The sequence below is a fragment of the Rhinoderma darwinii genome, chromosome 1 (genome assembly GCF_050947455.1).
Source record: "Rhinoderma darwinii isolate aRhiDar2 chromosome 1, aRhiDar2.hap1, whole genome shotgun sequence".
NCBI classification, from domain to species: domain Eukaryota; kingdom Metazoa; phylum Chordata; class Amphibia; order Anura; family Rhinodermatidae; genus Rhinoderma; species Rhinoderma darwinii.
This window is the reverse complement of record NC_134687.1, coordinates 587,584,539-587,600,910: the sequence shown is the minus strand read 5'-3', so window position 1 is coordinate 587,600,910 and position 16,372 is coordinate 587,584,539. Positions and strand designations below refer to the sequence as shown.

Genomic DNA, 16,372 nt, shown 5'->3' with positions numbered 1-16,372 from the left:
TAACAGGTAGTGAGAAAGACTAGTCTGGTAGTGATAGAGTTAATATAACAGGTAGTTAGAAAGACTAGTCTGGTAGTGATAGAGTTAATATAACAGGTAGTTAGAAAGACTAGTCTGGTAGTGATAGAGTTAATATAACAGGTAGTGAGAAAGACTAGTCTGGTTGTAAAGGATCTGCCAGGCACAGCGGGGTTAACTCCCAGAACTAATCAGTCAGCACCTGAGAATACATCCCTGAGACTGACTCCTGCTTCCACCATTCAGGCTGGCAGGCTTAGGAGTGGGAGAGCCTATCGTAACCTGGCCAGACTCAGCTAGCTCCCGCCCTCGGTCTATTTAAGCCTGCACTTCCTGTCCCTCGGTGCTTGTTATTGCTTTTGTTTCTTTCCTTGTGGTTTCCTGGCCCAGCTACAGCTCCTGCTATTTTTGATCCTGCTCCATACCGACCCTGGCTTACCGACTACTCTTCTGCTTTTCGTTTTGTACCTCGCACACTCCTGGCTTGACTCGGCTCGTTCACCACTCTGGTTGCTCACGCTGTTGCCGTGGGCAACGGCCCCTTTTCCTTGCTTGTGTTCCTTGTATGTTTGTCGTGCACTTACTGAGCGCAGGGACCGCCGCCCAGTTGTACCCCGTCGCCTAGGGCGGGTCGTTGCAAGTAGGCAGGGACAGAGTGGCGGGTAGATTAGGGCTCACTTGTCCGTCTCCCTACCCCCTGCCATTACACTGGTAGTGATAGAGTTAATATAACAGGTAGTTAGAAAGAATTGTCTGGTGGTGATAGAGTTAATATAACAGGTAGTGAGAACGAATAGTCTGGTATTGATAGAGTTAATATAACAGGTAGTGAGAAAGACTAGTCTGGTAGTGATAGAGTTAATATAACAGGTAGTGAGAAAGACTAGTCTGGTAGTGATAGAGTTAATATAACAGGTAGTGAGAAAGACTAGTCTGGTAGTGATAGAGTTAATATAACAGGTAGTGAGAAAGACTAGTCTGGTAGTGATAGAGTTAATATAACAGGTAGTGAGAAAGACTAGTCTGGTAGTGATAGAGTTAATATAACAGGTAGTTAGAAAGACTAGTCTGGTAGTGATAGAGTTAATATAACAGGTAGTGAGAAAGACTAGTCTGGTGGTGATAGAGTTAATATAACAGGTAGTGAGAAAGACTAGTCTGGTAGTGATAGAGTTAATATAACAGGTAGTGAGAAAGACTAGTCTGGTAGTGATAGAGTTAATATAACAGGTAGTGAGAAAGACTAGTCTGGTAGTGATAGAGTTAATATAACAGGTAGTGAGAAAGACTAGTCTGGTAGTGATAGAGTTAATATAATAGGTATTTCTCTGTAGGGCTGAATCGTCCAGTCATGTCCTCAGCCGGGAGGTCCTGCTCTGTAAACACATAATAGTCGCCCAAAGCTACAATACCGGTTAGCAAGTGGTTAAAATCATACGCACAACCAGGCCACGTGAGCAGTCATGTGACAAATGACGAATGTATTTTCACAGGAGGGAGGGTACCGACGCAGAATTGTGCGTGGTTAATAATAAAGGGGCGTATATTATTTTTTTCTTAGCGGCGTCTCTTGGGACGATGGGCGTGGTCTGCACGGCTTGGGTTTTTTTTATGGGCGTGGTCAGCGATGCCTCTTTCCCCCATGCTCGGTGCTGGCTGCCAGGCGTATACAGGAGGGAGGTGGGAGGAGAAGGAAGAGGAGAGAGGGGATAGGGGATAGCTCCAGCAGCAACTTCCCTGGGCTTTATTATTGAGCGGCAGTGGCCGGACTCCCAGCGGAGAGCAGCTCCATCCCCAGCCTGCTTGCCACCACCGCATGAGTCCATGGATTACATGGTATGTGCCACTCTCATCACTACTCTCGTGTTATAGTGCAGGCCATTCCCGGCTATTAGATGTCTGCTGATAGGTCACTGGCTGCTGGTTGGAGTATGCAGCCCCATAAAGCATGCTTCATTGAGCTGCCCTGCATCCTGCCTCATTTCCTATTCAATGGCACTGCTAATGCCAGCCTAATGAGGGCTGTTCCTGTGTCACAGGTGGCTGGCACCTTGCAGGACGCCTCATACATCGCCTGTGTCAGTGGTGGCTGCCCTCCAGCTGCCATGGCCTTGAGCTACCTTTAATGACATCTTTTACTTGCAGCGTGACATTATAAAGTACCTAATTGAATATGCCGCCTGTTCTGCCAGTCTGCTTGTCTTGTGCCCAGTGACACCAGCTTCTGTTGTCATATGAAGTGGTTAGTGTCACTGTGGTGGTTGTATCTGGCTGTAGAGCAGGATGGCAATGACTTCTGCCCTGTCATGTAATGTGCCTTGGTGGTTGTATAACGAAAACGTCTGCAACTTTCTAATATACTTTGGGTTTCAATTCCTCACCATTTTCAAGATCGCTGTTTGCTGACAGTGAATAGATACATTCTTGTTTACGTCCAGGAACTGGAAACCTTTGGAGAACTAATACTTCACAACTGAGAGATTGATACAGTTAGACTGGGTTCACACGGTGCTTTTTTTTTTATCGTGTGTTTTGGTAGATGAACTCCCATTAAGAGAAATGATGGGAGTTCATCTACCATAACAAAAAGAAATTAAACGACAGCTAAAACGCACCGTGTGAACCCAGCCTTAGGGTATATTCAGATGGTGCGGTTAAATCTATATATTTTTTTTTCACCGCATAATGCAGTGGTCTTTCAATAAATCAAAAAGAAAAAAACAACAAAAAATATTTTCCAAAACATACCAGGCACTCTTTGGGATAAGAATAATTTTATATAAATTTTTATTAAATTCCATATAAAAATATATTTTAAAGATTTTTCATATATAAATATATCTCTTTCCTCTTTTATCCATAATACAAAGATTTTTTATAGGAAAAGAAAAGGGTTTGAGAAAACACATTTGTTTCAAACTAGATGTACATAATTTAAAAAAAAAAAAAAAAAAGTCTCCTGGCCAGGATACCAACACAGACTTTTATAACATTACTGCCATTAATTTATCCCCCTCTAAACACAATGACATGTCATGATGAGATATCTAGGTAATAGGTGTTCTATACATAAGCCAATATCAGACCCATATAAGAGATTAGCTATAAGAACCGGTTCTGAAGATTTTTTTTATCCAGACACCATTGGTCTCCGTTCACACTTGCGCTTTTTTCTTTTTACTCCTTCTTTTCTAATTTTGGTCCGAAACCAACAGAAACAGTTCCTCTTGTGTGATAACAATGCAATTGTATATAAGGAGTTAAATATTCATCTTTAAATCTTCCTATACTCGGGGGCAGCCGAGATTTCACCCAAAGGTGAGCAAATTTAAGCTTAAATCTCTTATATGGGTCTGATATTGGCTTATGTATAGAACACCTATTACCTAGATATCTCATCATGACATGTCATTGTGTTTAGAGGGGGATAAATTAATGGCAGTAATGTTATAAAAGTCTGTGTTGGTATCCTGGCCAGGAGACTTTTTTTTTTTTTTTTAAATTATGTACATCTAGTTTGAAACAAATGTGTTTTCTCAAACCCTTTTCTTTTCCTATAAAAAATCTTTGTATTATGGATAAAAGCGGAAAGAGATATATTTATATATGAAAAATCTTTAAAATATATTTTTATATGGAATTTAATAAAAATTTATATAAAATTATTCTTATCCCAAAGAGTGCCTGGTATGTTTTGGAAAATATTTTTTGTTGTTTTTTTCTTTTTGAATTGTTGCTCTCCGAAACGGCACCGTGCTATATATGGATTGCATATTTTGGGATTTCTATTAGGTATGGTTTATAACCATTTCTTGTGTTTAGCTCGTCTTTCAATAAATGCAGCGTTTTGCTTTAATCGCAATTTGACCGCACTGTCTGAATATCCCATCCTCTGAGCTAAGTATATCACGGCTCAAATCTCTCTTCTATCCTGGACTCCATGTTGATCGCTCATACCGCTATTGATACATTGAAACAAACCCTCAACTGTGTGAGCAGGGCTTGTCAGGTGGGTTGTGAGCCTCTGGAGGACCAGAATATTTCTATTCACTGACAACAAGCAACTGGTGAAGAATTGCAGTCAAGTGTATAGAGCTAAAGACCGATCTGTATTAGGGTATGTTCACACGGCCTATTTACGGACGTAATTCTGGCGTTTTACGCCTCGACTTACGCCTGAAAAAACGGCTCCAATACGTCTGCAAACATCTGGCCATTGATTTCAATGGGTTTTGCGATTACTGTGCAGACGAGGTGTATTTTTACGCGTCGCTGTCAAAAGACGGTGCGTAAAAAGACGCCAGCCTCAAAGTGCATGTCACTTCTTGGGACGTAATTGGAGCCGTTTTTCATTGACTCCATTGAAAAACAGCTTCAATTACGTCAGTAATGAACGCCACGAATAACGCCTGCACTTGTAACTGTAACAGCTCCGTAATTTCAGACGTATTTGGCGTTGCCGTGTGAACCTACCCTAACAATGCCGCGTTTCGTGTAGCCCTATTGTCTAAATTGTTGTGAAACTACAACTCCCACAGCTCACAAGACATGGTGGGAGATGTAGTTTCTCAAAAGTTTGAGAGCCTCCGGTTGCAGATGAACTGTGTAAATGACGCATCTCCGGTGGCGGTCCTCGCAGTCTGAGGTATCCGTTTCTGTCATGGCGGTGTTTATGGTTTTCGTGCAGGGTTTACAGATGTTCTTTTGGGGCTGCTTGGTTCATGTTACACCTTTTTGCTTGTGTTTCTTCGGGATTTTAGAAATAGTTATTTGAAACCATGTTCTCATATTTTATAATATGGGCCCCAAGAGCCGGTCTCCGGTACTGCTGACAGGGGGCAGCACTGCTTTGTTTACAAATGGCGCGCCCATACACTACACCGGTACCCCGTCCTGGACGTGCGGTGGACATGTGTAGTCCTTGTAATGTCTATCCCCCAAATCTGCTCTCGGGGAACTAATTGCTGATATGAGATATGTTTTATTATTTTATAAAGAGCGGAGAATCTCTTTTAAAGGGAATGTGTCGCTAGAAATTTTTTTGTTTTTTGTTAAACAGTTAGTGTATACATGATTAGACATTGTTATAATTTTTTTTTAAATTCTAATTTATAATATTTCCCTGTGCTGGTCCCTAGAGGGAGCAATTCCCAAAATTGCAGCATTGGCATGTGGTAAAGCAACCACATTGCTTTATGCTGTAAATTTGGTGTAAACACACACGCTCTAGTGAGCTCACAGAATCCCCCCGCCTTTGTTCTGGCTAGTGCCAGGAGAAAGGAGGGGATTGAATGTTCAAGCCTCCTACACTGTGTGCCGCCATTTTTTGAGCGAATACACCGTGTAGTAGGATTAGATACAGTGGTAATCACACAGTAAAACATGAACATACACAGAAATAACTTACCTGCTCCTGCCGCTCACTCCCTCCGCTCCTAGTGCCTGCTTCAGAACACGTGTCCGGAAGCCGCGACCGGAAGTAGTCATCTTACTGTCCGGCCGCGGCTTCCGGTCCACAAGAAAATGGCGCCGGATGTCGTTGGGCTGAAGACCTTCCATTTGGACTGTGTGGGAGCGGCGCATGCGCCGTTCCCACACAGACTGCGTACACCATAGTGAATAGAACGGCTCCCGTTCGCATTCTCTATGGGGTTGTATGTGCCGTATTCCATGTCTGTATGTGTCGTTAATCGACACATACAGAGATGAAAAACAACATGGCAGCCCCCATAGGGAAGAACAAGTTTGAAAAGAAAAAAAAAAGTAAAACACAAACACACAAATAAATAAATTTATTTTTTAATAAAACGCTAAAAGCAAATTGATCTAAAATTTTTTTTTTTTCGCAACACCCTTCCTTTAATGCTGGGTTCACACGACCTATTTTCAGACTTAAACTAGGCGTATTATGCCTCGATTTACGCCTGAAAATAGGGCTACAATACGTCGGCAAACATCTGCCCATTCATTTGAATGCTTTTGCCGACGACCTGTAATTTACGCGTCATCGTTTGACAGCTGTCAAACGATGACGCGTAAAAATACAGCCTCGTAAAAAGTGCAGGACACTTATATACATTATATGCAGGACACTTATATACATTATATGCAGGGCACTTATATACATTATATGCAGGACACTTCTTTGAGACGTAATTTGAGCCGTTCTTCATTGAACTCAATGAAGCACAGCTCAAAATTTACGGCTGTCAGAGAAGCCTCGCAAAATGTGAGGAGGAGGAATTACGGCTGAAACGACGCAGCTGTTTTCTCCTGAAAACAGTCTGTCTTTTCAGACGTAAAAGCCTCTCATCGTGTGCACATACACTTAGAAGGGGTTTATAATCTCGTATGTATGCCGGGCCTCCCAGCTATCCGTACAGTAGTGAATGGCTGCACATGATGTGATGGTTACTTTTATGGTTTATTCTGTTGAGTGAAGTCAAGTTTGGCGTTCCCACTGTGAAAATCGCCGGTAAATACGAGGCACAAGTCATCATCTGTCTCTCTATAATACTGCTTTGTAATGTAGATTGGGGGAGATTGATTAAAACTAGTGCAAAGGAAAAGTGGAGCTGTTGCCCCTAGCAGCCAATCGGAGTCCAGCTGTTATTTTTCAGAGGCCCTTTGGGGAATCAAAGCTGTAACATGATTGGTTGATCCTCCAGTTTTTTTTCCTTTTGCATTATTTTTGATAAAGTTTTCCTTTCTATTTTAGTTCCTCACCGTTTTTAAGATTTCCTTGCTCACAGCGGATCTCTCCTGTTATTTATAGATAACTGTTCCGCTAACGGGAGATTGCCTGGGACGGATACAATTTTATTCACCTCTCAGCCATGATAAGTATTCGGTCTGGATGGGTTTTTAGACTGTGGATGTGGGGACGTATACTGTCATTGGCACATACTAAGATCTTTGGGGAAAGTTGATGAGTCATCTGCAGAGCGCTGCGACCCCCGTGTTCCATTGGGGGTCTCAGCCCTCATATCCCCCATCGAAAAAAAAGTGACTTTTGACCTTTTTTACACATTATTTACATAAGTCTGGGAAACCCCTTTAAACCAGATACTGACTGAACGTGAGACAATTATCCGCCTTCTCACCGGGCTGACTTGTATGTGGTTCTGACAAAATTGGTTGACAAAAAGTGTACCACTACATCTTTCACGTTGGTTTGTCATCCAGCTTTTCCAAACTCCTGAATTTTTGCCTATTCAAGTGAATGGGGCTGAGCTGAAATACCAGACTCGGCCTACCGACAAGAGCGGCGCTGTTCCCGGGCAAAAATGCAGACTTTTTGTAATTTTTTTTATTTTATTAAATACCTTTTTAGGGTACATCCACACACTGAATTTCACACACGGAATTTCCATGTGGGAATTCCGCAGCATTTTCAGAGAGAAATTGACATGCCACATATGTAGTATCCGCACTGTGGGTCAATTTCCGCAAGTATTTTGTATGGAATTTTTCCGTAGTTTGTAGATGAGATGTGCATGTATGTACCCTAAGGCCTTATTCAGACGAACGTTGTATAAATAACGGCCATCACACGGACCTATGCAATTCATTGGTGCTATTTAAACATGCATTATTTTTCACTGCATGTCCTATTCTAGCCCGTTTTTTGCAGACCACGCGCCCATTGAAGTCTATTGGTGCATGAAAATCACGGAAAGCACATGGACTTCATCCGTGTGCTGTCCGTGTTTCACGCAACAGTTGCTAAAGTAAGGATGAGAATTTTTTTTAAAAAAATGTCCACCAAAACTGATGCCACACGGAACTGCAACGCATAAAACGGTGTGTTTTTTTGCGGACACATTTGTCTGAATAAGGCCTAATGCTGTGTGTTTTTGTTTCATTGATGCTAATTAGCCCTTACTGCCATTTTATGTCCGTTTTGAATGTAAGCTCTTCTGTCTAGCCCATTTTTTCATTGCCTGATAAATTTTGGGTTACCGGCATTGCTCTAGTTAGGCTGGGTTCACACGACCTATTTTCAGACGTAAACGAGGCGTATTATGCCTCGTTTTACGTCTGAAAATAGGGCTACAATACGTCGGCAAACATCTGCCCATTCATTTGAATGGGTTTGCCGACGTACTGTACAGACGACCTGTCATTTACGTGTCGTCGTTTGACAGCTGTCCAACGACGACGCGTAAAATGACTGCCTCGGCAAAGAAGTGCAGGACACTTCTTTGGACGTAATTTGAGCCGTTCTTCATTGAAGTCAATGAAGAGCAGCTCAAGATTTACGAGCGTCAAAGACGCCTCGCATAATGCGAGGAGGAGCTTTTACGTCTGAAACGACGCAGCTGTTTTCTCCTGAAAACAGTCTGTCATTTCAGACGTAAAAGCCACTTCTCGTGTGCACATACCCTTACAGGGTGTAAGGGAAAAGGTGACGCTTGTGGAATAAAGTTTCACTGTGGTGGCGTCTCACGATTAGGCCATGTTCACACATCAATGCGCATTCCACGACACAACAAAGCGCATTACACGCTTGTGAAAAGGGTTTCCGCATTGGCGTTCACATGCAGTGGAAAATCTCTGCAAAATTTTTTGTCCACAGGGCAAAAATAAATCTGTGAGAATAAGTAGCATGCGGATTCCCGATGGAAAGTCAGATTTCTACTTGTGTATTAGCCCCATTGAATGGCACTAATCTGCGTGGGGATACACGGCACATCTGTGGCGCTAATTTGTGGTAAGCTGCAGATTTCTGTTGCAGATCCCGTAGTAAATACTTGTCTGATCTGCCTATGGCAAATCCAACCCGTGTGAACATAGCCTGACCGTGCATGTATTGAGGTGTATTGTATGCTTCTGCCATATAACACTTCTCATTAGGAATAATCATCGTCATTCTTGGGTTTTTGTTGTTTTCTTTTCTTCCACAGGTAAGGTTCATGTTAGAGGCTCTGTCACCACATTATAAGTGCCCTGTCTCCTATATAAGGAGATGGGCGCTGTAATGTAGGTGACAGTAATGCTTTTTATTTAAAAAAAAACCTATCTATTTTCACCATATTAGCGATTTTTAGCTTTATTCTAATGAGTTTCTTAATGCCCAAGTGGGCGTGTTTTTACTTTAGACCAAGTGGGAGTTTGTACAGAGGAGTGTATAATGCTGACCAGTCAGTGACCAGTGTCATACACTTCTCTCCATTCATTTACACTGCACTAGCGATATAGTTATATTGTTATGTGCAGCCACATAAACACACTAAAACATTACTGCAGTGTCCTGACAATGAATATACATCACTACCAGCCTGGACGTGATGTGTACTCAGAATCCTGACACTTCTGAATCTTTTCTGTGAGATTCCAGCAAGGCAAGCGTTATCTCGAGAGATTACGATGTAACCTGTCATTTCCAACGAGATTACGCTTGCCTTGCTGGAATCTCACAGAAAAGATTCAGAAGTGTCAGGATTCTGAGTACACATGACGTCCAGGCTGGTAGTGATGTATATTCATTATCAGGACACTGCAGTAACGTTAGTGTATGTAGCTGCACATAACGATATAACTATATCGCTAGTGCAGTGTAAATGAATGGAGAGACGTGCATGACGCTGATTGGTTAGCGTCATACACTCCTCTGTACAACGCCCACTTGGTCTAAAGTAAAAACACGCCCACTTGGGCATTAAGAAACTCATGAGCATAAATCTAAAATCGCTCATAAAGTGGTTTAAAATAGATAGTTTTTCTAAATAAAAAGCATTACTGTCACCTATATTACAGCGCCGATCTCCTTATATAGGAGACAGGGCACTTATAATGTGGTGACAGAGCCTCTTTAAGACACAAAAAGTTGGTCAAACAAGTTTGTCTAAATTTGTAATGTGAGGTTCTGGGAGTTCCGCTCACACACAGGATCATAAATCTTTTCTTGAGCAATCTGTTTGGGATTGTTGAACGCATTCTGTTGTTGCCATCTCCCTAAAATAAGTCCTTTAGTCGTCCTCTGTCAAAGCTTAAAGGGATTGCCCATGATTGAATATCACATTGACTCAAAACATAAACATTTTTCAATTTCTACCTAATGTGTTCATGTTTTACATGATCTAACCGAGTAATGTAATATTTATTCATGGGGTAACCCTTTTAAAGGGTCCATTTTTCTTAGGATGGTTCCCTGACGATAAGCTGATCAGTGACCAGCAGCTGTAACCCCCAGCGATCAGCTGCGCGAGAACCTAGCAGCAAGTGTTAAATTTTTCTGCAGCTCCACCACGGGCGAAATTACGTATTACACAGTTCCTATTGAAAGCAATGGTCTGTCTGTGTAATTCACACACGAGCCATGTCCTTCAGTGGGAGGTAAGTGTCCTGAATGTGGGACCCCCTCAGAATTTGCTACTATCGAATCATTTGATAAATGGGTTTTCTAAACCAGACCGCTCCTAATTGGATAAACATGCCCGTTATCTTCCAAAAACACCTATTCTGCCACACCTATTCATAGGTTGTGTGTGGTTTTGTCAGACAGCCTAATTTACTTCAATGGGGCTGAGCTGCAATACCTGGCTCAACCTGTGGGTAGGCGTGGTGCTGTTTCTGGCAGAAAACAGCCATGTTCTTCTAATCCTGTACCCTTTAAGGTTAGTAATGTTCATAAGCTATGGTTATTTTCCTTGTTAGTAACTAGTTGTTTCTGTTTCTAAGAAAGATGTGTGACCACCATCATGGTTGGCATTACACTTCCCATGGCTTTAGTCACCCAACTTTCCCATAGCTCTAATGGCTATTCTGCTCAGTTGTGGGGTGTGCAGTTATACACCTCTCCTCCAAGCTCTTGTTTCCCTTAGGCCAAAATCACACAGTACCGTGTTTGATGCGTTTTTTTTTTATTTTATTTTATTTTTAAAGTTGAGACTAGAAATGGGTACAGAGATAGTATTTCCTTTATACTTTTACATTCTTTACCATAAGGCCATGATCACACAGCAGATCCAGGAGGCGGACATATCTGACATGCATTTCCGGTTTACGTGCCTCTAATCAACTGCTTTTCTGCATTAAGTGGCATGTCACGGATTTCCCATGGAAAACAAAAGGCGGTGGATTTCACACTAATTTCAATGCAGAATCCACGTGAAAAGTACGCCGTGGGAGCGTAGCCCAAGGGCTCATTCACATGACCATATTTCGACTCCATGCAGCGATCCCATCCCAATCACATGACTGGAATTTGAGTTCATCCTTGGCAATGTACAGTATAAATTGCTCAAGTTCATATAAATCAGGCCTTATTGGTCATCCATTATGGTTCAGTGTCCATACCTCCCAACCGCCCCGTTTTTCGCAGGATTGTTCCCTGAAATGGGCGTAGCTTATGCAAATTTAGTTATTGGTTGGCATTCTCTGGACGTTTTGTGTGCGATCCTGGGTGGGTTGAGTATGTGGTTTAGAAGTGTCCTGCAACTGGGCATGCAAATGTTGGAAAGTATGCGTGTCAGATCCTGTATGGGTTCAGGAAAACCTTTCCCAAAGCTAGCTATTAGGATAGGATTTCCTGGTCTTACTGGACAAAATGTGGTCCATCCTTAAGGCTGGATTCACACGAGCGTGGCGTTTTTGCGCACACCAAAAACGTGGCGTTTTGTGTGCGCAAAAGCCACTTAACCGCTCCGTGTGGCTGCAGCATATGATGCGCGGTTGCGTGCTTTTCGCGCAGCCGCCATCATTATGACACTCCATTTGGATGTTTGTAAACAGAAAAGCACGCGGTGCTTTTCTGTTTACATTCATCCTTTTGACAGCTGTTGCCCGAATCGCGCAGTTCGCACGGAAGTGCTTCCGTGCGGCATGCGTGGTTTTCACGCACCCATTGACTTCAATGGGTGCGTGATTCGCGCAAAATGCCCAAAGATCGGACAAGTCGTGACTTTTTTTTTTTTTCAGCGGACTCACGCGCGTTGCACGGACGTAATTCCCGTTCGTCTGAATAAAGCCTAACTTTTATAACCGGCCTTGTGCATGGAGCCGACGTCTGTTTACTAAGGTTTCTGTAGCATTTGTGAGGCTGGTTTCTTTAGTTGCAGAAACAAAATGTTAATGACCTTTTCTATTGCTATAAGGCCGGATTCACACGAGCGTGTTCAGTCCGTGATACGGTCCGCAGGTCGGCCGCATTTCCCGAACTGAACACAGTGCGGGGAGCCGGGCTCCTAGCATCATCGTTAACTATGACGCTAGGAGTCACTGTCTCTCCGTGGAACTACTGTCCTGTCCTGTAATCATGTTTTCAGTATGGGACAGTTTTCCCGCAGCGAGGCAGCGACTCCTAGCGTCATAGATAACGATGACGATAAGAGCCCAGCTCCCTGCAGTGTGTTCAGTCCGGGAAATACTGCCGACATACGGACCGTATCACGGACTGAACACGCTCGTGTGAATCCGGCCTAATTGTGACAATCTTTAACCACAAGTAGATGTTTATAGGCGTTTGGTTGTGTAGATGTGATGTGAATAAAGCCTATCAATATTTTTATCGAAGCCGTTAGAAATATGCACTGTAGTACAGAAGTATTTTTCAATCCTTAGGCTTCGTTCACATCTGCGCTGTTTTTCCTTTCCTTGGTTCCATCATAGGAATAGAAGTACGAAAAAAAGCCTATACTTACCCAGATCTCTATAGTCCTGTGTCCAGCCCGGCCTCTAGGGATGACATTTCATCCCATGTGGCTGCTGCAGCTAATCAGTCTGCAGCAGTCACATGGGATGAAACGACATCCCAGGATGCTGAGCTGCAGGATGTCAGAGGGACGCCTCGCCATGACTATGGGTAAGTGTAGTCCTTTTTTTTTTTTTTCTTAACCTGCTGTTTTCCGCAATGAACATTCCGGCCGAAAAACTGCACCACAATTTTATGCGTTTTTTTCTGCCAGAATTCCCTGCGGGGTCCAGGGCGGATGCGCTGTGTTCTCCTATGCAGCGTATCCGCCCTGTGTGAACATAGCCAGAGAGATTTGATAAGTGTGCCCAAACCGTTTTCATGCTATCTTCCTGTAGTCATTGAATGGGAGCCTGTATTGAATGCTTCCAGAGGCTGGAAATTTGGCCCGTTCATGTGAACACACAGGTGTAGGGCTCGGTACATGACACATAGTTAGTACGGTTGAAAGAGACATGTCCATCAAGTTCAACCAAGGGATGGGAGTCTACCAGCTCCTGCGGTAAAAGGAGGACCAACGGTGCTGCTATAAAAGATGTCAGGGCAAGAGATAATAATTAATATTTAATGAAAGAGGCTACGCGTTTAAAAAATCCATAAAAGCATTAGCAGAAAGCCTGTCACCTTTCCAGATAAAAAATAAATCGTCAATATAACGTTTATAAAAGACGATATTTTTAGTAAAATTATGTGCATTCATAATATGGGATTCCTCAAAACAACCCATGTAAAGGTTTGCGTAGGAGGGTGCGAAACGCGACCCCATTGCACACCCCTTTACCTGTCTATAAAAATGATTATCAAATGTAAAAACGTTGTGTGTTAAAATAAAATCTATGCATTCAATAATAAAATTAAGCTGCTTATTTGAAAAACGAAGGTCTGATATAAGAAATGACGAGATGGCTTCCATACCAAGAGTGTGTGGAATGTTAGTATATAAAGAGGACACATCAGCAGTTAAAAAACTCAAATCAGATATGTCAAGGTTGGATTGCAATTCAAAAAGCTCCCTAATCCATTTAGTCTGTATGTCCCCCTTCGGCCACCGTACTTTTAGCGTTACCTAGGAACCTGGGGACGCTTTGGAAATTTTCTTTTTATACTACGGTAATCCTTTCCTTTAACACATTTTGCAGAATGTCGTTTGGAATTTTTAGTAATGCCCAGCGTGCGCTTTTGAACTTATGTAATATAGGGACTCTTAGAAATTGTGTGGTGCTTTTTTGATTGAATATGATTATTCATAATATGCTACTGTTAATTTTTAGTTGTATTAACCATTTTTGTATTTATGTAAATACTGTTATCATTCTGAACAAGTTTTGTAGTGCTGTTGTTGTGCATTGGCATTATGTAATCTATATTATCTGACCTTTGACCCGCCCGCATTTGGCGGTTCTTTTTGTGTTTTGAATGTCAATTAGTCCTCATTTCACTGTGTATTTAAACGTGTGCACATCGCACAATGTGTATTGGCCTGATGAAGACGCCGGTCCGGCGTCGAAACGCGTAGCCTCTTTCATTAAATATTAATTATTATCTCTTGCCCTGACATCTTTTATAGCAGCGCCGTTGGTCCTCCTTTTTCCTCAATTATTGATCCGTTTTGACAGCAAAATTATTTTTGCGTGTGTATGGACCTGGCAGCAGCTTTCTGGCCTTTGAGATACTTAACGGTATCCACTACCTAAGGTGAGCGATTTTCGTATAGTAGATTGCTCTTTTTACTCCCTCGCGTTTATTGCACTATATGGCGCCGTGTATCTCTTTTTCCTCTCCCTTAGTAGCTCCTGCGGTAGACCATTCTATAGATTTACAGTAAAGAAGAAGACTTGTCGCCTCTGTAAATTGAACCTTTTTTTTTTCTCCAGCCGGAGGGAGTCTCCCCCCCGCCCCTTGTTTTATGAGGGGGTTTTACATGGAACAGGATTTCACCATATTTTTTCTATGTGCCATTAATATATTTATATAAATTAATCATGTACCCCTTAGTCGTCTTTTTTTCAAGGCTAAATAGTTTGTTCTTTTAATCTTTCCTCATAACTTAGATTCTCCACGCCCCTTATTAGCTTCGTTGCTCTTCTTTGTAACTCCAGGGCATCCTTTCTATGAACTGGAGCCCAGGACTGAACTGCATATTCTAGATGAGGCCTCACTAATGCTTTGTAAAGTGGTAATATTACATCCCTGTCCCGTAAGTCCATGCCTCTTTTAATACACAACAATATATTGCTGGCCTTTGAAGCAGCTGATTGACATTGCATGCTGTTATTTAGTTTATGATCTATAAGTACACCCAGATCCTTCTCAACAAGTGACTCCCCCAGTGTAGCTCCCCCTACTACATATGATGCATGCAGGTTGTTGGTACCCAGATGCATAACTTTACATTTATCTACATTAAATCTAATTTGCCAAGTGGACGCCCAAATACTCAGTTTGTTTAAATCCGCTTGCAATTCACGAACATCTTCCATAGTCTGAACTATATTACATAGATTGGTGTCATATGCAAAAATAGAAATAGTGCTATTAATCCCATGCTCTAAATTATTAATAAATGAATTGAATAATAGTGGTCCCAGCACGGAACCCTGGCTTACACCACTTATTACCGGGGACCATTCAGAGTAGGAATCATTTACCACAACTCTCTGGATACGGTCCTTGAGCCAATTCTCAATCCAATTACAAACTATATTTTCTAAACCTAAGGTCCTTAATTTACCCATTAGACGTCTATGACGGACAGTGTCAAATGCTTTTGCAAAGTCCAAAAACACTATATCCACAGCGGCCCCTCTGTCTAGGCTTCTACTCACCTCTTCATAAAAACAAATCCGGTTAGTTTGACAGCCAGCACGGTTTTACTAAGGACAGATGTTGTCACTTATAAGGCTGGATTCACACGAGCACATTACGTCCGTAATGGACGGAACGTAATTCGGCCGGAAGGCCCGGACCGAACACAGTGCAGGGAGCCGGGCTCCTAGCATCATAGTTATCTACAATGCTAGGAGTCCCTGCCTCGCTGCAGGACAACTGTCCCGTACTGTAATCATGTTTTCAGTACGGGACAGTAGTTCCACGGAGAGGCAGGGACTCCTAGCATCGTACATAACTATGATGCTAGGAGCCCGGCTCCCTGCACTGTGTTCGGTCCGAGTCTTCCGGCCGAAATACGTTCCGTCCATTACGGACGTAATGTGCTCGTGTGAATCCAGCCTTATACTGTTATCTGTCACATAATCCTGCATATAGTCCCTCAATAGCCCCTCAAACATTTTCCCCACGATGGATGTTAAGCTTACTGGTCTATAATTACCCGGGGAAGACCTTGAGCCCTTTTTGAAAATAGGCACCACATTAAATAGGCACCACATTTGCCCTGCGCCAGTCCCTTGGCACTATACCAGTCACTAGAGAATCTCTAAATATTATGAAGAGGGGGACAGCAATAACTGAACTAAGCTCTTTAAGATCTCTAGGGTGTAACCCATCTGGTCCTGGGGCCTTGTTCACATTTATTTTTATTTAACTTGGCTTGGACCATATCTACAGTCGTCCAATTCACAGCACTGATATATTAACAGCACTAGCACCGGCTATATCAGCTGCTCTTTCTCCTGTTGTGTATATATATAGAGCTGAAGAACC

General features: G+C 42.5%; 1 protein-coding gene across 3 annotated transcripts in view; it reads left to right on the top strand.

Annotated features, from left to right (window-relative positions):
• Positions 1 to 1,706: 1,706 nt before the first annotated feature.
• ARL15 (ARF like GTPase 15) overlaps positions 1,707 to 16,372 on the top strand; it is a 329,406-nt gene continuing 314,740 nt past the window's right edge. For all 3 annotated transcript variants that reach the window (XM_075854920.1, XM_075854919.1, XM_075854916.1), the window contains exon 1: positions 1,707 to 1,854. In XM_075854920.1, coding sequence (XP_075711035.1) covers positions 1,843 to 1,854 — 12 coding nt within the window. In that variant the 5' untranslated portion in view covers positions 1,707 to 1,842. The remainder of the gene's footprint in view (positions 1,855 to 16,372) is intronic.